General features: G+C 42.9%; 1 protein-coding gene across 5 annotated transcripts in view; it reads left to right on the top strand.

Annotated features, from left to right (window-relative positions):
- Positions 1 to 26,488, top strand: part of PTPRA (protein tyrosine phosphatase receptor type A) — a 118,410-nt gene that overhangs the window by 61,772 nt on the left and 30,150 nt on the right. Inside the window, exons 3-10 of one of the 5 annotated variants that reach the window (XM_081332180.1) lie at positions 6,736 to 6,864; positions 8,568 to 8,646; positions 9,944 to 10,315; positions 11,241 to 11,261; positions 14,289 to 14,309; positions 19,152 to 19,236; positions 24,693 to 24,766; positions 25,966 to 26,102. In XM_081332180.1, coding sequence (XP_081188306.1) covers positions 8,574 to 8,646; positions 9,944 to 10,315; positions 11,241 to 11,261; positions 14,289 to 14,309; positions 19,152 to 19,236; positions 24,693 to 24,766; positions 25,966 to 26,102 — 783 coding nt within the window. In that variant the 5' untranslated portion in view covers positions 6,736 to 6,864; positions 8,568 to 8,573. Of the gene's footprint in view, positions 1 to 6,735; positions 6,865 to 7,720; positions 7,730 to 8,567; positions 8,647 to 9,943; positions 10,316 to 11,240; positions 11,262 to 14,288; positions 14,310 to 19,151; positions 19,237 to 23,678; positions 24,129 to 24,692; positions 24,767 to 25,965; positions 26,103 to 26,488 lie in introns of those variants that run through there. The other 4 variants (XM_081332181.1, XM_081332179.1, XM_081332182.1 and 1 more) reach the window with 4 other exon arrangements.

Below are 26,488 nucleotides of genomic sequence, written 5' to 3'. Positions count from 1 at the left end.
CTCAGCCAGGCACGCTGGCTGAGGGATTCTGGGAGTTGAAGTCCACTCCTCTTAAAGTCTTTATCAGAGGTCTTCAAACTCGGCCCTTTTATGACTTGTGGACTTCAACTCCCAGAATTCCTCAGCCAGGCACGCTGGCTGAGGGATTCTGGGAGTTGAAGTCCACTCCTCTTAAAGTCTTTATCAGAGGTCTTCAAACTCGGCCCTTTTATGACTTGTGGACTTCAACTCCCAGAATTCCTCAGCCAAGCACGCTGGCTGAGGGATTCTGGGAGTTGAAGTCCACTCCTCTTAAAGTCTTTATCAGAGGTCTTCAAACTCGGCCCTTTTATGACTTGTGGACTTCAACTCCCAGAATTCCTCAGCCAAGCACGCTGGCTGAGGGATTCTGGGAGTTGAAGTCCACTCCTCTTAAAGTCTTTTTCAGAGGTCTTCAAACTCGGCCCTTTTATGACTTGTGGACTTCAACTCCCAGAAGTCCACAAGTCATAAGAGGGCCAAGTTTGAAGGCCCCTGACTTAGATGCTCAAAATCAGCAAATGAAGTCGGGTGACTGAATGTTTTGATTAAAAGAACTAAGCTTTCTCCTTATTATGCTGCAAAGGATACAAAGTGTAATTTGATCTTTTGGACCAGGAAGTTTCAAAGCTTTTTTTTTTTTAAGACCTTGTTTGCTTCTTTTACACGCAAAAATCCGTATAATTCTTGATCCACCGGAATGTCCCTTTTTTTTAACCAGGAACTTCTAAATTATTTTCTTCCTTTTTGCTCCCCAACGGGGTGGATTGAATGAATGCTTTGACTTGCCGGGAAGTGGAACTATGGGAATGTATGAATGGGCCGCAGCTCAACAAAGACTTAATTCCACTTTAGTGTGAGCAGAGCACAAAATGGCAGGATTGCATCTGATTGGCTTGCACAATCCTCCTGGATAGGGATTGGCTCCTTTCCCAAGTGGGCGGAACCCACGCTTTGTCCTTCAAAGACAGAATTGGGAGATGGAATGGAAGGATTTGGGGAAAAAAAACACGCCTGTGGATCCTGGCATTCATCTTTGAATAATATTTTACTATCCAATTTTTTTTCCCCTCAAGGATTCATTTTCTCCTGCCTTTCTTGACTGAAGCTCCCACGGGCTCCTCTCTGGGAATACAGATAGTCCTCAACTTACAAGAATCCATTTAGTGACCCATCAAAGTTACAACGGGACTGGAAAAAAGCCCACACTTTCCACACTTGCGGCCCTTGCAACATCCCCGTGGTCACATGATCAAAATTCAGACTCTTGGCCACTGACTCGTATTTGTGACGGTCGCAGTGTTCCATGGCAAAAACTGTAGCAAGAACGGTGGTAAAACGGGGCAAAATTGACGTGGCAGCAGAAATTTTGGCCTCAATTGCGGTCGTAAGTCGAGAACTACCTGTATATTTATTAGGCTAACAAGCCAGGCTAATAAAGACACTCCGTATTTACCAGGCTACTAAATACGTTATACTGATTTTGATTTTATTTTACTTTTTCCTGAAAAATATAAGTTCTTTGAAGATAAAAAAGGAAGAACTTAAGGCAGAGGCCCCCAACCTTTCGGGCGCCAGGGACCGGTTCCGTGGAGAGAGGTTTTTCCACGGACCGGAGGGTGCGTGGTTTTGTGTGCTGCCTGCATCCCACGGATGGGGCTTTGCTTGTTCGTGCGGACCGGTTGCTGGCATGCCACGGACCGGTACCGGTCCACGGAACTGGGGTTGGGGACCCCTGACTTAAGGTATAGGTCCCATCACCCCCAGATTTTCTGTCCCCTATTAAAATATTTTGCAGATGCTGGTTAGAAAGAAATTTCCTGTTGGGGACTTAAGGAGAGAAATAGATTTATAAGGCCAGGAGGAAGTAACCTACCTGGAACGAAGGAGAAATTTCCTGACAGTGAGGACAATTAACCAGTGGAACAACCTGCCTCCAGAAGCTGTGAATGCTCCAACACTGGAGGTTTTTAAGAAGAGACTGGACAGCCATTTGCCTGAAATGATATAGGTTCTCCTGCCTGAGCAGGGGGCTGGACTCCAAGGTCCCTTCCAGCTATTTCTATTCTATTCTATTCTATTCTATTCTATTCTATTCTATTCTATTCTATTCTATTCTATTCTATTCTATTCTATTCTATTCTATTCTATTCTATTCTATTCTATTCTATTCTATTCTATTCTATTCTATTCTATTCCATTCCATATTTTATATTCCATTCCATATTTTATATTCCATTCCATATATTCTATTCTATTCTATTCTATTCAATTCCATTCCATATTTTCTATTCTATTCTATTCTATTCTATTCTATTCTATTCTATTCTATTCTATTCTATTCTATTCTATTCTATTCTATTCTATTCTATTCTATTCTATTCTATTCTATATTTTCCATTCCCTTCCATCTGTTCTATTCTATTCTATTCTATATTTTCTATTCTATTCCATTTCATTCCATTCCATATTTTCTATTCTATTCCGTTTCATATTTTCTATTCCATTCCATTCCATATTTTCTATTCCATTCTATTCCATTCCATTCCATATTTTCTATTCTATTCCATTTCATATTTTCTATTCTATTCTATTCTATTCTATTCTATTCTATTCTATTCTATTCTATTCTATTCTATTCTATTCTATTCTATTCTATTCTATATTTTCCATTCCCTTCCATCTGTTCTATTCTATTCTATTCTATTCTATTCTATTCTATTCTATTCTATTCTATTCTATTCTATTCTATTCTATTCTATTCTATTCTATTCTATTCTATTCTATTCTATTCTATTCTATTCTATTCTATTCTATTCCATTCCATTCCATTCCATATTTTCTATTCTATTCCGTTTCATATTTTCTATTCCATTCCATTCCATATTTTCTATTCCATTCTATTCCATTCCATTCCATATTTTCTATTCTATTCCATTTCATATTTTCTATTCTATTCTATTCTATTCTATTCTATTCTATTCTATTCTATTCTATTCTATTCTATTCTATTCTATTCTATTCTATTCTATTCTATTCTATTCTATTCTATTCTATTCTATTCTATTCTATTCTATTCTATTCTATTCTATGAAAAGGTATAGGGTTTCCTGCCTGAGCATGGGGTTGGACTAGAAGACCTCCAAGGTCCCTTCTAACTTTATTATAATTGTTGTTGTTGTTGTTGTTGAAGTGTAAGGGATATAATTGTATGGAAGGCAGTGTCTTAAAAGGCATACGTTTTCCACTTTCCAGCCGCTAGCACAGGAGGCAAAGACTATTGCTTATAATCAGGTGTCTTGAGAGTTTTATATCAGTGTCCAGATTTACCCCAGTGACAGATCGCCTCATAAACTACAAAGCGGAATGGAAACAAACCTTGAGAGTTTTATCTCTTCATGGCAGATAACAGCTTTTGAATTCCAGAGTCTCGTCTTAATCTTCAAAGCATTCCTTGCAGGAAAATTCATCTCTTGACTTAAGGTTGACATGCCAGAGGGAGTCTCCCCGTGGTTTTCCTCTCTGATGCTGCGTTCTCCGCTTTAAATATGGCCTCTTTTTTCTTCCTTAGAACACATCCATTTTTCTACATGGCAGTCTTGGGCTGAAAAAAATATATATCCCTTTTTGTTTGAAGCAGAAATCTATTATCGTGGCCAAAAAAGAGGGTTTGGTTTAAGCGGGAACTGCAAATGACGTGCTTTGCTCAGAGAGATTCCTTCGAGTGGTTAAAAATGTGAATATTTGAATATTTAAAATATTTAAAAGATGAAAGAAGGCTGAAAAAAATCATTATTTTTAATTATTTATGACGATTATATGCTGCCCGTCTCCCCTACAAGGTGACAAGGTAATCCATACGATGCAGAAGGATTTTGAAGCAAGTTCTCCTCACGTCCGATGGGCTATAAGTCCTAGATAGGAAAGACTTCATTTATTTATTGATATCCTATTTTTATTTTATAACTAACTCAAGGAGGCGAACATATCTAATACTCTTTCCTCCTTCTATTTTCCCCACAACAATCACTGAGACACCCTAAGGCACGACTAGAACTCACCGTCTCCTGGCGATTGGGCCAGAGTCACCCAGTTTGCTATCTTCCCTAAGGCAGGACTAGAACTCACCGTCTCCTGGCGATTGGGCCAGAGTCACCCAGTTTGCTATCTTCCCTAAGGCAGGACTAGAACTCACCGTCTCCTGGCGATTGGGCCAGAGTCACCCAGTTTGCTATCATCCCTAAGGCAGGACTAGAACTCACCGTCTCCTGGCGATTGGGCCAGAGTCACCCAGTTTGCTATCATCCCTAAGGTAGGACTAGAACTCACCGTCTCCTGGCGATTAGGCCAGAGTCACCCAGTTTGCCATCATCCCTAAGGCAGGACTAGAACTCACCATCTCCTGGTGATTGTGCCAAACTCAGTCCGGTGGCTTTCAGGCCTGAGGCAAGAACTAGAACTCACCGTCTCCTAGTGATTGACTCAAAGTAACCCTGCCGGCTTTCATGCCTAAGGTGGGACTAGAACTCACCGTCTCCTAGCTTCAAGCCCGCTGCCTTAACCTACTAGACCAAACTGGCTCTCATTTGTACAGATAAATATGTGAGAAAATATGCAAGGTGGAGTTCTAACATTCACGGACTTCCAAGGAGTCCCCAGGAGAACAGAAGCAGCTGGTTTGATACAAGGTTGTGTTTTAGGGGTGTCTGTTTTAATGCAGGTAGTCCTCGACTTACAGCGGTTTGTTTAGTGTCTGCTCAAAGTTAACGGCACTGAAAAAAAAGCGACTTATCACCCCTTTTCACACTCACGAGCAGGGTCACGGGATCAAAATTCAGACGCTTGGTGATGGACGCGCATTTATTGACGGTCGTCATGTCCCGTCACGTTTTACGACCTTCTGACGCGCCAAGTCCATGGGGGAGCCAGATCCACTTAACAACGGCGTTGCTAGCTTCACGACTGCAGCGACTCACTTAACAACCGTGGCAGAAAAGGGTCACAAAACAAGATTCACGATTCACTGAACCCACGTCTCGCTTAGCGACAGAAACTTGGGGGGGCTCAATTGCGGTCGTAAGTCGAGGACTGCCTGGGCATGGTTGTTCTCTGGTGGGACATATCTCTCCAGCATCTTGGATAAAAGAGGTTTTTTTTTTTATTATTTAGCTGCTCCCCATTTCTTTCACTACCTCCCTTCCCCAAAATATTGTGGGAAGCTGACAACTGTGTGGAAAGCAGTCCCGTTTTCTTGCCGGTTAAATAGCGCAGGCCTGCTCCTCCGACTGCCTCGTTAAAATTTAACTTAGATTATCTAATTAAAATGACCCATTTGAAGAGAGAGAGGGTCAGCATTGACTGGATTATCCAGCAGGAGGAGAGAACAGATTAGCCGAGTCATTAGTTTTAAGCCGTATATAGGAAACATTTTGCATCTTTGCCTCTGAAAATTGGAACGCCCATATCAGCCCAGGTCAGATTACAGCCCCATTTCAGGCCAGTTTAATAAATGATAACAGCAGCGGGACGTTTATTTGCTCCGCTTTGGAAAGGACAGAAGAGGTAGCAATTACTGAGTTTTTTAACAGCCCTTGCGATAGAAAAAAATCACTAAAGAAATTCCTTTATAATTGAAAGCCCCTTTTGGGCCTTTTAATAGTAATAGAAACAACAACAATAACAACAATAATAATAATGATAAAGTTGGAAGAGACCTACTCCAACCCCTTGCTCAGGCTGGAAACCCTATGCTCCAACGCTGGAAGTTTTTAAGAAGAGACTGGACAGTCGCTTGTCTGAAATAGTATAGGTTCTCCTGCTTGAGCAGGGGGCTGGACTAGAAGACCTCCAAGGTCCCGTCCCTTCTCTTCTCTTCTCTTCTCTTCTCTTCTCTTCTCTTCTCTTCTCTTCTCTTCTCTTCTCTTCTATTCTATTCTATTCTATTCTATTCTATTCTATTCTATTCTATTCTATTCTATTCTATTATTTATTCCATTCCATATTCCTATTCTATTCTATTCTATTTATTCCATTCCATATTCTCTTCTCTTCTCTTCTCTTCTCTTCTCTTCTCTTCTCTTCTCTTCTCTTCTCTTCTCTTCTCTTCTCTTCTCTTCTCTTCTCTTCTATTCTATTCTATTCTATTCTATTCTATTCTATTTATTCCATTCCATATTCCTATTCTATTCTATTCTATTCTATTCTATTCTATTCTATTCTATTCTATTCTTTTCTATTCTATTCTATTCTATTCTATTCTATTCTATTCTATTCTATTCTATTCTATTCTATTCTATTCTATTCTATTCTATTCTATTCTATTCTATTCTATTCTATTCTATTCTATTTATTCCATTCCATATTCCTATTCTATTCTATTCTTTCCATTCCATATCCTATCCTATCCTATCCTATCCTATCCTATCCTATCCTATCCTATCCTATCCTATCCTATCCTATCCTATCCTATCCTATCCTATCCTATCCTATCCTATCCTATCCTATTCTATTGTATACACCTGAAATGGTAGAGTTTCCTGCCTGAGCAGGGGGTTGGACTAGATGACCTCTGAGGTCCCTTCAAACTCTGTTATTCTACAGTATTCTTAGACATTATAGGCACCTGAGTGACTTTGACTTACAACCACTTGTTTAGTGACCGTTCGAAGTTACAACAGCACTGAAAAAAATGACTTGCAACGGATTTTTCACCCTTAGCCGTTGCAGCATCCCCGTGATCACATGATCAAAACTCAGATGCTTGGCAACTGACGTGTACTTACGACGGTCGCAGTAGCCCAGGGTCAACTGATCACGTTTTGTGACTTTCGGACAAGCATTAGGATTGTAAGTTAAGGACTGCTTATACACTTACACCGTCACTATGATTAAACTTTATATTATGGTTTACCTTTATGTTATGATTTAACTTTACATAAACTTTGATTAGTTGTGGGTTATTGGATTTGTTTATACTTATTGTGGATGCCTTACCCATTAAGATTTTCATCCAATCAGGTGTTTTATAATCTCTACTGATTTAGCAATGCATAAGTATCACAAAGAACTGTAATATTTATTTATTTATTTATTTGGGTTTTGTTATGCAAATATCCCCTCAGCCCAAGAATTTCAGCTTTTTCCTGCTTTGCTGCAATATCATAAAGGCGAGTTTTTTTATTTTTATTTTAATTCCATTTATATCCCGCCCTTCTCTGAAGACTCAGGGCGGCTTACAAGCTTAGCAGAGTTAGCTTCTGACTATATATCCCACATGGATTCTGCCATATTTTGAATCCTTCATATTAACATTGAGCCTTCAAGTTATGGCTGTCCTCTATTATGCATGGAGAAAGAAGGTTTAATGCGCGCACACACAAAAAAGTTATTTGTTCACAGAGATTACTCCACAGTGGCCTTCACTGTTCAAAGGAGTATTTCCACTTTTTTAACTGCGGTCCCTGGAGTGTGATATTAATAAGCCGTTTAAAGTCTAAGAATCGAGTTTGTTCTGATAGAGGTCTCATCGCCCTTCTCAACAAGTTGTCTGAAATTTGGAATATATTTTCTCAAATGCTCTTTTTTTAAGTTTCTGCAGCAGGCTGATTTGAAAAAAGGATGTTGGCTTGTATCGCTCATTAGACAGTATAATCTGTTTGGGCCATGAAACATCTGCAGGAAATGAACAAAATGAAATTCAACGGTGAAACAAGTAAGGTTCTACATTTAGGCAAGAAAAACCAAATGCACAGGTATAGTACTATAGGTGGTACCTTGCTCAATAGGAGCAACTGTGAGAGGGATCTTGGAGTCCTAGTGGACAATCACTTAAGCAGGACCCAGCCGTGTGATGCAGCTGCTAAAAAAGCCAACACAGTCCTAGGCTGCATTAACAGAGGGAGAGAATCAAGATCACGTGAAGCGTTAATACCAGTTTACAATGCCTTGGTGAGGCCACCCTTGGAATACGGCATCCAGTTTTGGTCACCCCGATGCAAAAAAGATGTTGAGACTCTAGAAAGAGTGCAGAGAAGAGCAACAAAGATGATCAGGGGACTGGAGGCTAAAACATATAAGGAGTGGTTGCTGGAATTGGGTATGTCTAGTTTAATAAAGAGAAGGACGAGGGGGGACATGACAGCAGTCTTCCAGTATCTCAGGGGCTGCCCCAAAGAAGAGGGAGTCAAGCTCTTCTCCAAAGCGCCTGAAGGCAGGACAAGAAGCCACGGATGGAAACTAACCAAAGAGAGAAGCAACCTGGAACTAAGGAGAAACTTCCTAACAGTTAGAACAATTAACCACCTGCCTCCAGAAGCGGTGAATGCTCCAACACTGGAAGTTTTTAAGAAGAGACTGGACAGGACATTTGTCTGAAATGGTATAGGGTTTCCTGCCTGAGCAGGGGCTTGGACTAGATGACCTCCAAGGTCCCTTCCAACTCTGTTATTGTTATTGTTGTTTTTAATAGTTTGGTGCCACCAGAGTAGTTTTAAGCCTTGGGAATTATTGTTTTCTGGATCGCTAACAGAGATTTTATTTTTATTTTTCAGGCCAATATGGGTATATGCTTCCTTGTTATCCTATTCAGCAGCTGCTTAACATACCTAGGTGTTGCCAATATAACAACAGGTGAGTTACCTGTAGTTTCTTTTGGGGTGGTGGTGGTGGTGGTGGAGGGGAGATGAGCTAAATGCAGACATGACAAGATCTTTTAGGCGTATGTCTGTTCTCGGCTGTCAGTAACAATATCTCTCCATTTCTAAGTATGTACTTGTCTTCTCCGTGATAAGACTGTGAAAGGATGTTCTGTAGATCTAGCCCAGGGGTAGGCAACCTTGGCTCTTTTATGCCTCGTGGACTTCAACTCCCAGAATTCCTGGGCCAGCATGGCTCAGCTTGGAATCCTCTCCCTTTTCCCGCAGCGTGGCTGGCTCAGGAATTCTGGGAGTTGAAGTCCACAAGGCAAAAAGAGCCAAGGTTGCCTGCACCTGATCTAGCCTTTTCAGGGTTTACACCTGCATAAGAGCCATGGTGGCGCAGTGGTTAGATGCAGTATTGCAGGCAAAAACTGCCCACTGCCAGCAGTTCAGTCCTGGCGGGGCTCAAGGTTGACTCAGCCTTTCATCCTTCCGAGGTAACTAAAATGAGGACCTTGATCGTTGGGGGAGATAGGCTGACTCTGCAAACCGCTTAGAGAGGGCTGTAAAGCACTGTGAAGCGGGATATAAGTCTAAGGGCTATTGCTGTTCTATTCTATTCTATTCTATTCTATTCTATTCTATTCTATTCTATTCTATTCTATTCTATTCTATTCTATTCTATTCTATTCTATTCTATATATTTTCTATTCTATTCTGTTCTATATATTGTCTATTCTATTATCATTATTCTAGTCTTATCATTATTCTATTCTATTCTATTCTATTCTATTCTATTCTATTCTATTCTATTCTATTCTATTCTATTCTATTCTATTCTATTCTATTCTATTCTATTCTATATATTTTCTATTCTGTTCCATATATTTTCTATTCTGTTCCATATATTTTCTATTCTATTCTGTTCTGTTTTGTTCTGTTCTGTTCTATTCTATATATTTTCTATTCTATTCTATTCTATTCTATTCTATTCTATTCTATTCTATTCTATTCTATTCTATTCTATTCTATTCTATTATTATTTCTTATTCTATTCTACTCTATTCCATTCCATTCCATTCTCTAGTCTAGTCTAGTCTGCATTCTATTCTGTTCTGTTCTGCTTTCTAGTCTAGTCTACTCTATTCTACTCTGCATTCTATTCTATTCCATTCCGTTCTGTTCTGTTCTATTCTATAAAATAAATTTTGCAAGTTGCAGGAGTGAGTGAGATACTCTTTGGAAAAGCAGCGTATCTTGAAAGTGACCTCTTTATTCTTTTCTTCCAGTACATCCGTCGACCGAGAGTCCCTTGCCCACCACCAGTTTAGTGAAAACTGCCAGTACGCAGTCGAGTAGTGCAAAACCCACCAGTTCCATGAAGAGGCCCACCACGTCACCAGGCGGGTCTCCGACCGTGGCACAGAGCCAGCCGCCTCCGAAAGTGCCGGAAGCCACAACCACTGCCACCGTCACTGTGCCCAGCGTGAGAGCGGCAACGACGTCACACAAGACTCTGCCGCCTACATCGTGGCCCACCACCGTCCCACCTAATGCCACAGAACTTCTTCCCAATGTCAGCGCAACAGATAAAACCTTGATGACGGTGGAGGCCAACTTCACAAGTGCACTAGTGACTTCACAAGCCTTTAACACCGCAAGTATGGAATCACTTATTTATGTATTAAGATAGATAGATAGATAGATAGATAGATAGATAGATAGATAGATAGATAGATAGATAGATAGATAGATAGATAGATAGATAGATAGATAGATAGATAGATGGATGGATGGATGGATGGATGGATGGATGGATGGATGGATGGATGGATGGATGATAGACAGACAGACAGACTGATAGACTGATGTTACTCCTGCCTTTATTATTCTACAAGTAACTCAAGGTGGCAATCATGCATAATATTCCTTCCTCCTCCTGTTTTTCCCACAACAACCCAGTGAGGTGGGCTGGACTGAGAGCAAGTGATTGACCCAAAGTTGCCCAATTTTTCTTTCTCACGCCTAAGAGTGGGCTAGCCCACACCATCTCCTGGTGATTGGCACAACCTCAGTCAGCCAGCTTTCAAGCCTAAGGCGGGATTGGAACTCACCACCTCCTGGTGATTGCCCCAGAGTCACCCAGCTGGCTTTCAAGCCTAAGGCGGGATTAAACTCACCATCTCCTGATGATTGGCCCAAAGTTACCTAGCTACCTTTCATGGTTAAGGAGGGACTAAAACTCACCGTCTCCTGGTGATTGGCCCAAAGTCACCTAGCCGGCTTTCACGCCTAAGGCAGAACTCGAACTCAGAGCCACGGTGTCAAAATCGTGGAAAGAAGTGCAGCATTCATCGCAGAAAGAGCGTAACTGAACAAAACCAGGGTGAATTTGAAGAGAGTACAGAATTCTTCACCAAGAAAAGAAACAAAAGAAAAATTCTAGGGGAGGAGGTGGAGACCTTACGGCAAGGACGTACGTAGACTTTTATTAATATTTTTTTTAAAAAAAATGGAAAAAAACAGCCAATTTATAGAGAGCCATAAAAGCCTTGAGAAATGATGCTGAATGTTTTCTATTTACAGCTGATATTCCACGAGGTGCTGGTAAGTGCCTTGTATTTTATTTCTTTGAATTCTCTTACTATTTAATCAAGAGATTCTCGTTCTCGGAAACAACGTCTCTTTTCTAAAGCTAGTATGAAACTTTATGATCTTGGGAACGTTTGGATAGCCACGGCTTGCAAGGCCAGGGCAAAGTCCCAGGAATGTGCACAGAAGGGGGGAGGGGAAGAGGTTTCATCTATGTGAAGGTCCTTATGTAATCATAAATGTTTGCTAGAATCTCCAGAAAGCCCTTTTCAGCTAGTCCTCGACTTAGCGACAGTTAGCGTAGTGACCGTTCAAACTCACCCAACAGCCCTGGGAAAAGTGAGTTACGACCGTTTTTCACACGACCGTCGTAACATATACATAGAATGAAGGCTACTGCTAAGCTTGTAAGCCGCCCTGAGTCTTCGGAGAAGGGCGGGATATAAATGGAATTAAAATAAATGGAATTAAATAAACATCCCCAGGGTCATGTAATCAAAATTCAGGCCCTTGGCAACTGACTGGTACTTAACGACGGTTGCAGCATCCCGGGATCACGTGATCCCCCTTTTGCGACCGTCTGACAAGCAAAGTCCACGGGGGGAGCCACTTCACAACCAAGTTACTCACTTGACAACCGCAGTAGATTCCTTAACAACCGTGGCAAGAAAAGGGGTAAAATGGGAGAAAACTCAGATTGACACCGTCTCCCTTAGCGACAGAAGTTACGGCCTCAATTGTAGCCGTAAGCCGAGGACTATCTGTACCTTTTAAAAAAAAAATGAATTCCAACTGCGACGGATCCCCTAACCTGGATTGTGTCGTCACCTCCCATTTGATATATATTAAATTTCCATTTTTTTTCTTCAAATTTCAAGTCCTAAGCCCAGGAGCTACACGGACAGACGTAAAGGAAATTTTAAGATTTTTTTAAATTTGGGGATTGGTGTATTTTTTCTTCTTCTTAGTAGATAAATGAGCTTCAGTTTAGATAAGTTACACGTATTTGCTGACTCTGGAAAATATTCAGGCTCGTCACAAACAGCAAGGGGTTTCAGAGAATTTCCAGATATAATTTTCCGGCAGATAATCCTGTTCCATTGAACCTGGGGGAGAAAATTCTAATTTCGTATCTCCTGCGGTTTGAGATAGCGGTGGGGACTTACCAGGAGAAAAGGTGTTTAAGAATTACCGCAGGCAGTTAACACAACTGATTATGCAGCCCCTTGTAAAAGCCGGGCAGATCTGTGTAAAGAGGATCAACCAAGAAAGGCATCTTAAAACAGTGGCCAATATTTTAATTTCAAGTATGGCGTGACCATTCTTTTAAAAAAATAGAAAACTGAATTGTTTGACCCATTAACATCTAGTTGCTGCCTTTCAAAGAAAGATTGAAATGGGGAAAAAATTGCAAAAAGGAAAAGTTGTCCTCAACATTTTAGCTGAAAATGTTTGTTGTTCAGCGAGACATCGGTTAGGTGAAAAATGCCCATTTTACCACGTGTCTTGCCCCACTTGTTAAGTGAACTATTGGCAGTTGTTAAGGTCCGCCGGAAATGCACTAGCAACAACAACAACAACAACAACAACCTTCGAAAGATTAGTAAATGTTATTTCGTAAATATTTAGTACCAGGGAGTCCTCGGCTTGTGAGCACAATCGAGCTCCAAATTTCCGTTGTTAAGTGAGGCGTTTGTTAAGTGTGTTCTGCCCCATTTGACGACTTTTCTCGCCACAGCTGTTGTGTGAAGCCCTGCAGTTGTTAAACTGGTAACCCGCTTGTGAAGTGAATCTGGCTTCCCCCATTGAATTTGTTGGTCAGAAGGTCGCAAAAGGGGAAATCACGTGACCCCGGGACACAGCGACCGTCATAAAGGCGAGTCGGTTGCCAAGTGTCCGAATTTTGATCCCGTGACCGTGAGGATGCTGCAACGGTCGTAAGTGGTCATGCGGTACTTTTTTCAGTCCTGTTGTAACTTCGAACGGTCGCTAAATGAACTGCTGTAAATCGAGGACTAGCTGCAACTACTAGTGGGCTGTTTTTACTTGAGGCAAAAGAGGTTCCTGGGGTGCGGGATAAAAAATGAATTAAATTTTCCCAGCGCAGGAGGTCACCAGGCTGAAACGGATGGAGAGACGGAGAGGTTAAACGCACCCTTAGTCTCGAATCCCTTTGCGATCACAAGAGTTCTCGAATTCCATTGACTCTTGTCTACCGCCAATTCGCTTTGACCGTTAGAAGTTCAGATTCCTGTAGAGAGCGTAAGCAATAAACCTTTAGGCAGGTAGTCCTCGGCTTAGGACCACAATCGAGCCTAAGGCTTATATTGCTTAAGCGAGACAGTTGTTAAGTGAGTTTTTGCCCCCATTTTACGACCTTCGTTGCCACATTTGCTCAGTGAATCATTGCAGTTGTTAGTCACACACGGTTGTTCAGTGAATCTGGCTTTGCTTGTCAGAAGGGTCGCAAAAGGGGGAATCACTTGGGGCACTGCAACCGTCCTAAATGCGAGTCAAGTTGCCAAGGGTCTGGATTTTGATCCCGTGCTCTTGGAGCCGCTGCAGCGGCCATAAATGTGAAACATGGTCCTTTTTACGGTGCCGTTGCAACTTCAAGTGGTCGCTAAATGAATTGTTGTAAGCGGAGGACTACCTGTCTTCATTTGAACTGCCCAGATTTCCTGGTTTTTCCCGCTTGACCCCAAGTCTGATTAAAGCAAATATGGAGATTTTATTCTTGGTTGCCAGAGGCGATGAGAAATGGCAGGAAAAAGAACGGGAGCCCTTTCTGCACATCTGCCTTTGGACTTCCAGATGTTCAGATGAGGTTAAAAGGGGATTTGGGAAAAGTGCAGTAAAACCCAGCAGTGAGTGGCTATAAATTACCTCCAGCTCTACAAATAAGAGGAAACCTGAATAGCACATAACTGTTTTTAATGGGCTTTCACTCTAGTTAATCCTGGTTTGATTAGCCACCATAGGAGGCCTGGAGTTATTCTGAATTTTCTTTTCTTTTTCTTTTCTTTTTTTGCGTTTATTCAGATGACTCGGAACCTCGACGAGGTAAGCTGATCCTCTTCACCTTGGCAAATCTGTTGTAAATCTTTTGGATATATATATATATATATATATATATATATATATATATATATATATATATATATATATATATATATATATATATATATATATATATATATATATATATATATATATATATATATATATATATATATATATATATATATATATATATATATATATATATATATATATATATATATATATATATATATATATATATATTTCATCATTGCTTTGGAATATTGTATTTTATTAAGCCACAAGACTTTCCCCACCCTGTTTGGCCAAGCTTTTCTGAGATTTCCTTTCCCCGAGCATAGGAGAGTTGGAAAGGCATCCTTTAAGGAGGAACGTACTTTTTTTAAAAAAAAATCAATTTATACGGCCACCCACCTCACGTTCATGATGTCTGGGGGGCTGCAAGTCCCAGTGGGGGAAATGGAAGGCAGCCTAGCAATTTATTGATGCCAAAGCTTGTACCACCTCCTCAACCTGCAGTCGTTCATTTAGCGACCGTTCAGAATTACAAGAGCGTAGACTTTGTTTGTTGGGAGCCCGCTCTCTCTCCTTTCCTTTCCTTTCCTTTCCTCCCTCTTCCTCTTCCTCTTCCTCTTCCTCTCCCTTTCCTTTCCTTTCCTTCCCCTCCCTCTTCCTCTTCCTCTTCCTCTCCCTTTCATTTCCTTTTCTTCCCTCCGTTTCCTTTCCCTTCCCTTCCCTTCCCTTCCCTTCCCTTCCTTTTTTTCTTTCCTTTGCTTCCCTCCCATTTCCTCCCCTCCCTTCCCCTCCCTTTCTTCTCCCCCCCTCTTCCTCTTCCTCTCCCTTTCATTCCCTTTTCCCTTCCCTTCCTTTTTGTTTCCTTCTCTTCTCTTTGCTTCCCTCCCATTTCCTCCCCTCCCTTCCCCTCCCCTTTTCCTTCCTTCCCCTCTCTTTCCTCTCCCTCCCTCCCTCCCTCCCTCTTCCTCTTCCTCTCCCTTTCATTCCCTTTTCCCTTCTCTTCCCTTCCTTTTTGTTTCCTTCCCTTCCCTTCTCTTTTCCTTCCCTCCCATTTCCTCCCCTCCCTTCCCCTCCCCTTTTCTTTCCTTCCCCTCTTTCCTCTCCCTCCCTCCCTCTTCCTCTTCCTCTTCCTCTTCCTCTCCCTTTCATTCCCTTTTCCCTTCCCTTCCTTTTTGTTTCCTTCCCTTCTCTTTTCCTTCCCTCCCATTTCCTTCCCCTCCCCTTTTCCTTCCTTCCCTTCTTTTTTAATTTTCTCTCCCCCCCCCCTTCCCTCCTTTCTCTTCTTGGGCAGCTGCCGTTGAGGGCAGGCAGGAAGCCGAGAAAGCGTGGTTCTGCCCGCTGGTTTATTTTTGTCTTCTCTGGTTGCTTTCTGCCTGCTGCCCTGTCCTTCCCCTCTCCCCACCGGGGTCACAGGGTCAGGGTCCAAACCGCCCCCACCCCCTCAGCTTTTCAAGCCAGCCGGCAGTTCCTTGGCAAACCTGTCACGCATCATGCCTTTCAACCGGAGCCCTTTGCAGTGCTGCAGGCTTGCAAAAAAAAACAAAACACCATTTACCCTTGCTTTTTTCCCCCCCCCCTCCCCTTTTCTTTCTGTTTTGGGGAAGAGGGAGGGAACGTTCGTTCTGCAAAAAAAAAAAAAAAAACACAAAACCACACAAAACACAAAACCACACCGCACACAAAAACACACACACACACACACACACAGAGAAAAAAGCACGGTCTCAGGTGCTTCCGAGCATGCCCGGAAGAGTTTTTTTGGGTTTTTTTGTTTTTAATTGTAAGAATAAAATCGCCTTGGATCTAAAAATTTTCCATTAAAAAAATAAATAAAGCGCCTTTGGATAGAAGAAGCCCAGTTTCAAACTTGGAACAAGTTTCCTGCCTGAGCAGGGGGTTGGACTAGATGACCTCTGAGGTCCCTTCCGACTTTTTATTATTATTATTATTATTATTATTATTATTATTATTATTATTATTATTATTATTATTATTATTATTATTATTATTATTATTATTATTATTATTGTTGTTGTTGTTGTTGTTGTTGTTGATTATGATTATGATTATGGTGATTGTGATTATGATTATGATGATTATGATGATTATGATGATTATGATGATTATGATGATTACAATTCCTCAAACTTCAATCGGAGAGAGAGTCAGCGGGTCGACCCAGAAATCTGGAAACGAACTCCACCTTTCAGGGTCGGTGTGTACGGGCAGCCCTGGATGTAACAACCACAAAGTTTTACGTGGCTAAGCGAGAAATTTGTTAAGCCAGCTTGGCCCCGTTTTGTGACTTTTCCTTGCCACAGTTGTTAAACTGAATCGCTGCCATTGTTAAAATTTGTAACGCCATCGTTAAGTGAATCCGGCTTTCTCCCCACCCCCCCACCCCCATTGACTTTGCTTGTCTGAAGGTCGCAAGAAGGGGATCACGTGACACCCCCCTCGGGATGCCACAATCCCCATCGTAAATGTGAGTCAGTCACCTCTGAAGGTAAATCACGCGACCGCGGGGATGCTGCAACGGTCGTGTGAAAAACGGTCGTAAGCCGCTCCCGTCGGTGCTGCTGTAACTTTGAACGGTCCCTAAATGAACTGTTCTTGACTTGCGACCACAATCGATCCCCGAAATTTCTGCCGCTCGGCGAGGCAGTTGTTACGGGAGCGTTGGCTTCGTTTTACGACCTGCCTTGCCCTGAGTTGTTCAGCAAATCGCTGAAGTTGTTAAGTCAGGAAGGGAGGTCGTTAAATGAATCTGGCTTGCCCCCGTTGACTTTGCTTGTCGCAAAAGAGGAATCACGTGATCCCAGGACACTATCCTTGCCACAAATATCGCTCAGTTGCCGAGTGTCTGAATTTCGATCATCTGACCACGGGGATCCGGCAACGGTCGGGTTAACAACAGTCAGGATTCACATTTTTGGGTGCCATTTTAACTGAATGGTCACTAAACAAATCATTGTAAATTGAGGACTGCCTGGATCAAAAGCTGCTTCCGTTGTTATGTTTATTTCGTTACCTTTATTTTTTTTAACAAATAATTCAAAGGGGCAAATATATCGACACACCTTCCTCCTCCTATTTCCCCCCACAACAACAACCCTGCGAGGTGGGTTGGCTGAGGGAGAGGGACTGGCCCAAAGTCACCCAGCTGGCTTTCATGCCTAAGGTGGGACTAGAACTCACCGTCTCCTGGCGATTGGCCCAAAGTCATCCAGCTACCTAAAATGCTAAGGCGGGATGAGAACTCACCAGATCCTGCTGGTTAAACCAGAGTCACCCAGCTGGTTTTCATGCCTACGGAGGAACTAGAACTCACCTTCTCCTAGTGATTGACTCAAAAGTAATCCTGCCAGCTTTCATGGCTAAGGCGGGATTAGAACTCACCGTCTCCAGGTGATTGATCCAAAGTCACCCAGCTGGCTTTCATGCCTAAGCTAGGACTAGAACTCACTGTCTCCTGGTGATTGACCCAGAGTCACCCAGCTGGTTTTCATGCCTACGGAGGAACTAGAACTCACCTTCTCCTAGTGATTGACTCAAAAGTAATCCTGCCAGCTTTCATGGCTAAGGCGGGATTAGAACTCACCGTCTCCAGGTGATTGATCCAAAGTCACCCAGCTGGCTTTCATGCCTAAGCTAGGACTAGAACTCACTGTCTCCTGGTGATTGACCCAGAGTCACCCAGCTGGTTTTCATGCCTACGGAGGAACTAGAACTCACCTTCTCCTAGTGATTGACTCAAAAGTAATCCTGCCAGCTTTCATGGCTAAGGCGGGATTAGAACTCACCGTCTCCAGGTGATTGATCCAAAGTCACCCAGCTGGCTTTCATGCCTAAGCTAGGACTAGAACTCACTGTCTCCTGGTGATTGACCCAGAGTCACCCAGCTGGTTTTCATGCCTACGGAGGAACTAGAACTCACCTTCTCCTAGTGATTGACTCAAAAGTAATCCTGCCAGCTTTCATGGCTAAGGCGGGATTAGAACTCACCGTCTCCAGGTGATTGATCCAAAGTCACCCAGCTGGCTTTCATGCCTAAGCTAGGACTAGAACTCACTGTCTCCTGGTGATTGACCCAGAGTCACCCAGCTGGTTTTCATGCCTACGGAGGAACTAGAACTCACCTTCTCCTAGTGATTGACTCAAAAGTAATCCTGCCAGCTTTCATGGCTAAGGCGGGATTAGAACTCACCGTCTCCAGGTGATTGATCCAAAGTCACCCAGCTGGCTTTCATGCCTAAGCTAGGACTAGAACTCACTGTCTCCTGGTGATTGACCCAGAGTCACCCAGCTGGTTTTCATGCCTACGGAGGAACTAGAACTCACCTTCTCCTAGTGATTGACTCAAAAGTAATCCTGCCAGCTTTCATGGCTAAGGCGGGATTAGAACTCACCGTCTCCAGGTGATTGATCCAAAGTCACCCAGCCGGCTTTCAGGCCCTAAGCTGGGACTAGAACTCCCCATCTCCTGGTGATTGTCCCAAAGTCAACCAGCCGGCTTTCGTGTCTAAGGCAGGACTCGAATTCATGGCCCTCCACTTTTTTTACCTAGCCAGTTGCTTTAACCACTAGACCCAAGTTGCTCTGAAACACATTCCTGCAGAGCGTTTGGCTGTCGGAAGGTGCTTTAGGGGTGGGGTGAAAATCGGCTTTTCGTTTCCATCCCTTCAAAGCTCTGGCTCACCTGCCAACTTACCTTTTGCCCCCCTCCCCAAAAAAATGCTTTGAAATGATGATCGTCGCCATTGGCGAAGCTGGAAACCCACCTCCTCAAATCGCTCTGTTTTTTTTCCCTCTCTCTTCTCTTCCCAGACGAAACGCCCATCATCGCCGTAATGGTGGCCCTGTCCTCCTTGCTCGTCATAGTATTTATTATTATTGTTCTGTACATGCTAAGGTGAGTCAGCCTTCTCCTCCTTCACCATCGCCTTTGCCTCGCAGTAGCATCCCCGTCAGGTCGCAAGAGACGGTGGAGCAGTGGGCTAATGCCTCCTTAAGTAACACCAGCTGCCTGCAATTAGTGCAGGTTCGAGTCCCACCAGGCTCCAGGTTGACTCAGCCTTCCATCCTTCCCAGGTAGGTAAAATGAGGACCCAGATTGTTGGGGGCAATTAAGCTGACTTTGTAATAATGCCGCTTGGGGTGTGTGTGAAAGCCCTAACAAGCAGGCATATACATAGAATGAAGGCTACTGCTAAGCTTGTAAGCCACCCTGAGTCTTCGGAGAAGGGCAGGATATAAATGGGATTTTTTTAAAAAAATGCACTGGGACCCATTTCAAATTAGCTTCGGGCCGCCTGGCATATGGATTGATTGATTGACTTGTTTCTTACCGCTGTGTCTAGTTTAATGAAAAGAAGGGCGGCCGGGGGGGAGGGAAATGGACTGACAGGATAGCAGTGTTCCAATATTTGAGGGGCTGCCACAAAGAAGTGGGGGGTCCACCTATCCTCCAAAGCAGAGGCCCCCAACATTTTGGGCACTAGGGACCGGTTCCGTGGAGAGAGAGGTTTTCCCGCGGACCGAGACCGCGTGGTTTTGTGTGCTGCCTGCATCCGACGGATGGAGCTTTGTTTGTTTGTGTGGACCGGTTGCAGGCGTGCCGCGGCCCGGTACCGGTCCACAACCCAGGGGTTGGGGACCCCTGATCCAAAGCACCAGAAGGCCCGACAAGAAGCAACGACTTCAACCTTTCTCTCTCTCTCTCTCTCACCCCCACGTTCTTCAGCTCCCAAAATAATGTTGAAGTCATCGGGGACCAAAAAAGGGTCCCTGGCCATCTCTAGGGGCAAAATAACGGCGCATTAAAAGAGGTGTGTGGACGGGAGGGGAGGAGGAAGAAGACGAAGAAAATAACTCGCAAATTGCACCGGGATCCAGGAATTAAAAACGTTCCCACTCGAACCAGGAAACGATCCAATCCCGGCTTGCGTGAAGCACGTTACGGATGATTTCTGCTGTCGTCTGAAATTACCCACGCACCAAAAAACTGGATTTTAAAAGTGGCTGCCGAAGCAAACACTCAGGGACAGGAAGGGTGGGGACGTATTTTTGTAAAATCGGTACGGGCAGGTTTGATATGAGGCCTCCTTTGTTTTACAAACGAAACCTACCCGACGGAGGGAACATTTCCTCCACGTGCGGTTAAACGTGACCGCGGCCGCCGCCTTCTCTTGCAAAGGGATGCTGCTTGCACCTTCACGCAAAAATGCGTCCCCTTGCAACTTTTGCAAAAAAAAGAAGAAAAAAAAGAACAAAAACTACGACTTAAACTTAACGTAGTTTGAGCCCGAAGTTTCCGTTCCTGAGCGAGACATTGGTGAAGCGCGTTTGGCCCAGCTTTCTTGAGACCGTCGTTAAGTGAATCACTTCGGTTGATATGCTAAGTAACCCGGTTGTTACAGGAATCGCCCCCCCCCCCCCCATTGAGATTGCTTGTCGGAACGTCGCAAAGGGGGATCAGGTGACACACACCCCATCGTAAATATGAACCGGTCACTATATGCATCCGAATTTTGATCACGTAAACCCTGGGGTGCTGCAAAGGTCGTAACCATGAAAAGCAGGTCATAAGTTACATTTTCCCCCATGCCGTTGTAATTTCGATCAGCCGCTAAGCCCAGCGTTGTAAGTCGAGCTGTGTTTAAGTACTGCACTTTGTGTTGGATCTGTTGCCATTTCAAAGCTGCGGAAATTCACACGGTGGTGAATATTTAAACGAGAATATGCCAATTCTTGCATTTTGACACTGCGCAATCCCTGACAATCTCTTCCTTTGAAGGCCGGCTTCGGAGGAAATTTGTTGAGTCTGATTCTTTAAATAGACAGAACTGTTCGGGGTTTCGTTCGTATAATTTTAATTTCTCTCCGTCCCTTTGCCACCGTTCTCTTGATGTTGCCTAGTATCGCTGGCATGTTCAGTAGTGGCCAAAATTGTGGAAACCTTTGGGGAAAAGTGTATTTTTGAGGTTTGGTGGCTAATAACACCACTTTCTCTCTCTTTTTTTTGGAGTAGTAGCTTAAAATTATATATCAATGGAAAGATAATTTAATCGAGAACGTAATGCAACAAAGTTTGCTCAATTATCTGCCCTGTATTCTATGAAAAGTTACAGCCAAATCACCGGAAAACGGAAGCACAACTTGCTTAGGTTGATCTCGGGTAGCTTTCCTCCATCTGATCGTAGCCAATGAGCACAAGCGTTTAGAGAGCCAATCGGCCATCATCTTGTTTTGGCAATGAGCCAATCAGATCACAGTAGGATCCAGTGATTGATGTCATGTATTGAAGCTGAAAAGAGGACATTTGTCAGTGTGTGACGTGACCCCCATCAAGTTGGGTTGGGGTTTTTTTGTGTTCTTTCATTTAGTGAGCTTGTAAAACGTAATAAAATTAAAGTAATGGTGCAAAGAGCTGATTGGTCGCCCAGAAAGCGACGTAAAATAGTATTATTAAGTGAACAAGGCCACAGTTATAAAGGAATTAGAAGACAAATTGGTGGAAACTTAACCAAAGGCGGCATTTCCACTGTACACTTTTCCCAAAAGGTTTCCACAATTTTGGCCACCACTGTATGTGTATGGAGAATCCAACTGCTATAGCATATTGCTTTTTCATATCCAGTAATTTTATTACATTTTACAAAGTGTACACATAAAAAAATAACAACCAAGATAAGCTAATAATCAAGAAAAGGTAAAGAGTAAAAAAGAGAATAAGAATAGAAATGTGAAAAGATATAAAGAAAGGAAAACATACACACACACACACACACACACACACACACACACACACACGTATGTATGTGTATGGGTAGCTCTTGACTTACAACAGCTCACTTAGTGCAAGTTCAAAGTTAACAACGGCACTGATGAAAGTGACTTATGACCGTTTTTCACACTTACGACCATTGCAGCATCCCCACGGTCAAAATATAGCCCCTTGGCAACTGACTCATATTTATGACGGTTTCCAGTGTCCCGGGTGTGTGTGTCACGTGATCCCCTTTTGCGACCTTCTGACGAGCAAAGTCAACAGGGGGAGTCAGATTCATTTAACAACCGTGTTACTCACTTAACAACTTGCAGTGATTCACTTAACAACTGTGGCAAGAAAGGTCGCGAAACGGGTCAAAACTCACTTAACAAGTGTCTCGCTTAGCGAGATAAATTTTTGGGTTCCATTATGGTCGTAAGCCGAGGACTACCTGAATATCTATAAAGAATGACTTCCAACTTCTTCTTTCAATGATAATAAGAACACTTGCATTCGTCTCTTAATTGGAGGCTGCAATAAAATGTCCCATTCCCCCAGAAGAAAAGGGGAAATTTTAAAATTTCTTTTTTAAAAAAACATTTTAGCAATCATCACATCCATGTGTCAAGATCTGATTTTTTTCTCCATCATCATATCCATTAGTCAAAAATTGATTTTGCTCCATCTCCTGCAAGCAGGTTCTCGCTGCTTGAGCAGGGGGTTGGACTAGAAGACCACCAAGGTCCCTTCCAGCTCTATCCTATCCTAGTCTCTCCTAATTTCTATTTATTTTATTTTCTATCCTATCCTATCCTCTGTCCTATCCTATCCTACCCTACCCTACTCTACTCTATTCCATTCCATTCCATTCCATTCCACTCCACTCCACTTATTTTTCTGTTCTGTTCTGTTCTGTTCTGTTCTAATTTTCCTATTCTATAATCCTATTCTATTATCCTATTCTATTATTCCTATTCTGTTCTGTTCTGTTCTGTTCTGTTCTATTCTATTCTATTCTATTCTATTCTATTCTATTCTATTCTATTCTATTCTATTCTATTCTATTCTATTCTATTCTATTCTATTCCAATTTCTATTCTGTTCTGTTCTGTTCTAATTTTACTGTTCTATAATCCTATTCTATTCTATTATTCTATTCTATTCTATTCTATTCTATTCTATTCTATTCTATTCTATTCTATTCTATTCTATTCTATTCTATTCTATTCTTCATTCGTTCTATTCTATTCTACTCTACTCTACTCTACTCTACTCTACTCTATTCTATTCCATTCCATTCCATTCCATTCCATTCCATTCCATTCCATTCCATTCCATTCCATTTTCTATTCTATTCTATTCTATTCTATTCTATTCTATTCTATTCTATTCTATTCTATTCTATTCTATTCTATTCTACTCTACTCTACTCTACTCTACTCTACTCTACTCTACTCTACTCTACTCTATTCTATTCTATTCTATTCTATTCTATTCTATTCTTCATTCGTTCTATTCTATTCTATTCTACTCTATTCTATTCTATTCTATTCTATTCTATTCTATTCTTCATTCGTTCTATTCTACTCTACTCTACTCTACTCTACTCTACTCTACTCTACTCTACTCTACTCTACTCTACTCTATTCTATTCTATTCTATTCTATTCTATTCTATTCTATTCTATTCTATTCTATTATCATTCCATTCCATATTTTCTATTCTATTCCTATTCTGTTCTGTTCTGTTCTGTTCTACTCTACTCTAGTTAATCTATTTCGGCCTGAGCAGGGGGTTGGACTAGAAGACCTCTAAGGTCCCTTCCAACTATACTACTACTACTGTATTACTATTACTACTACTACTACTATTATTCCCACAGAGGGGTTTCAATTATAAAGGAATTTCTTTAGTGATTTTTTTTCCTCTCTCTCAAGGACTGTTCAACTCAACCGTTGTTCACCGTTCTGGTCTCTGTTGTGGGAGGAGCAACAGAGCGAATAAACATCGTGCTGCTGTTATCATTGATTACAGTAATACACTGTGATTTTTTTCCCCCAATCCTTTATCCATAAGCCCGAAGCGCTAGCATACAGATAGTCCTCCACTTACGACCACACTCGAGCCCAAACTTTGTGGCGCTTAACAAGACAGTCGTTAAGTCAGTTTAGCTCCATTTTTTATCACCTTTCTTGCCACCGTCGTAAAGTGAATTACTGCCGTTAGTAACCCAGCGGTTCAGTGAATCTGGCTTTTCCCCCCGTTGACTTTGCTGGTCAGAAGGTCCCAGAAGCGGGATCACATGATCCCGGGACACGGCGACCGTCATCAATACACGCCAGTGACCGAACCTCTGAATTTTCGTCACGTGACTGGAGGGGGATGCTGCGACGGTCGTAAGTGTGAAAAACGGAAAATAAGTCACTTTTCCCAGTGGGCGTTGTAACTTCAAAAAGTCACTGAGCGAATTGAGGGCTACCTGTATTACTTTTCGTTGGGATGTCAGGTCTATTGGATATTCTTACCGCCGCGTAGGAGGGCCCCTGGGGATCTGCTGATTTCTTGATTTATTTTTATTTTTTTATTTTTTATTGTAGGTTCAAAAAACACAAGCAGGCTGGAAGCCACTCCAATTCTTTCCATTTGTCCAACGGCCGGACGGATGACGTAGGTGAGTCTCGCAATCTCTCCTCCGTTGTCGGGAAGTAGAAATCCTAAATCTCCTCCTTCGCCTGTTCTCCTCGACCTGTTCCAGAACGATATTCTAAGAATGGGCCGGGTTCCCCAAACCGGAGACGACGGGGTTGAGTTAAACATCATCCAACAAAATGAAATTTCAAGTGGGGAGGGGGGAAAAAACAAAGTTTTACACCTGGGTAGGGGGAAAAAGAACAACAACAACAACCCAAAGGTAAAAAAGTAAAGATTGGGCGAAACCTAGCTCAGAAACAGCAACTTGTGAGAGGGACCTTGGAGTCCTCGGGGACGATCACTTCGCCACGAGCCAGCCGTGCGCGGCAGCAGCCAAAAAAGCTACAACAATCCTGGGTTGTACGAACAGAGGCATAGAATCAAAATCACGCGAAATGTTAGTACCGCTTTGTAAAGCCTTAGTAAGGCCCCACCTGGAATACGGCATCCAGTTTTGGTCACCGCAAACTTATAAAAAAGATGTTGAAACTTTAGGGGGAAAAAGTGCAGAGAAGAGCAACTGGCTAAAGCGGTACTAGAACTCACCATCTCCTAGTGATTGGCCCAAAGTCAACCAGTTGGCTTTCATAGCTAAGGCGGGACTAGAACTCACCGTCTCCTGGTGATTGGCCCAAAGTCAACCAGTTGGCTTTCATAGCTAAGGTGGGACTAGAACTCACCGTCTCCTGGTGATTGGCCCAAGGTCACCCCGCCTCTTTTCATGCCTAAGGCAAGACTTGAACTCGACATCTCTTGGTGATTGGCTCAAATTCACCCCATTGGCTTTCAGGCCCGAGGCAAGAACTAGAACTCACCGTCTCCTGGTGATTGGCCCAAGGTTACCCAGCCTCTTTTCATGCCTAAGGCAGGACTTGAACTCGACATCTCCCATGCTTTTGATCACTGGACCAAACGGGCTTTTCGTAAAGCAGCTCATCTCTGAATTTTGCCTGTGCCTACTCCTCTTGTAGAAACCACAAGGCCTTTATGTGCCCTCTACAAGCTCGATTTACTCGGGGGTAGGGGTGGGGGGGGGAGGAACCTGCTCTTGCTTTTTCACAGAAGACCCCCCCCCACACACACACACTCCTTTTCCTTTCCATCGGGGCCCTCCGTCGCGCTCCGTGGCCAGCGTCTCCTCAACCGAGCCGCTTTCTCTCCCCTGTGTCCGTCCCGCAGAACCGCAGAGCATGCCGCTGCTGGCCCGGTCCCCCAGCACCAACCGGAAGTACCCCCCCCTGCCTGTGGATAAACTGGAGGAGGACATCAACCGGCGCATGGCAGACGACAACAAGCTCTTCCGGGAGGAATTCAGTGTGGGTACTTGGCTAACCTGTGACCTCACTTCCCTCCCACCGTGCGGGATTTTTTTTTTTACATTAAAAAAGAAAAAGAAAAAAAATTGCTACCGCCATGCATATCAACTTTAAGCCAGTCTGAACTGTAGGGGCCTTCTCGTTTAGGACGAGTTCTTTTCCTTTCCTTTCTTCTTTCCTGTCTTTCCTTCCATCTTTCCCTGCCCTTCCTTCCTTCCTTCCTTCCTTCTGTCCGTCCCTCCCTTTCTCTCTCTTTCTTTCTTTCTTTCTTTCTTTCTTTCTTTCTTTCTTTCTTTCTTTCTTTCTTTCTTTCTTTCTTTCTTTCTTTCTTTCTCTTTCTTCCTTCTTCCTTCCTTCCTTCCTTCCTTCCTTCTTTCCTTCCTTCC

Source organism: Vipera berus (assembly GCF_964194415.1).
Source record: "Vipera berus genome assembly, chromosome: 7".
NCBI classification, from domain to species: domain Eukaryota; kingdom Metazoa; phylum Chordata; class Lepidosauria; order Squamata; family Viperidae; genus Vipera; species Vipera berus.
This window is presented reverse-complemented; position numbering and strand designations above follow the sequence as displayed.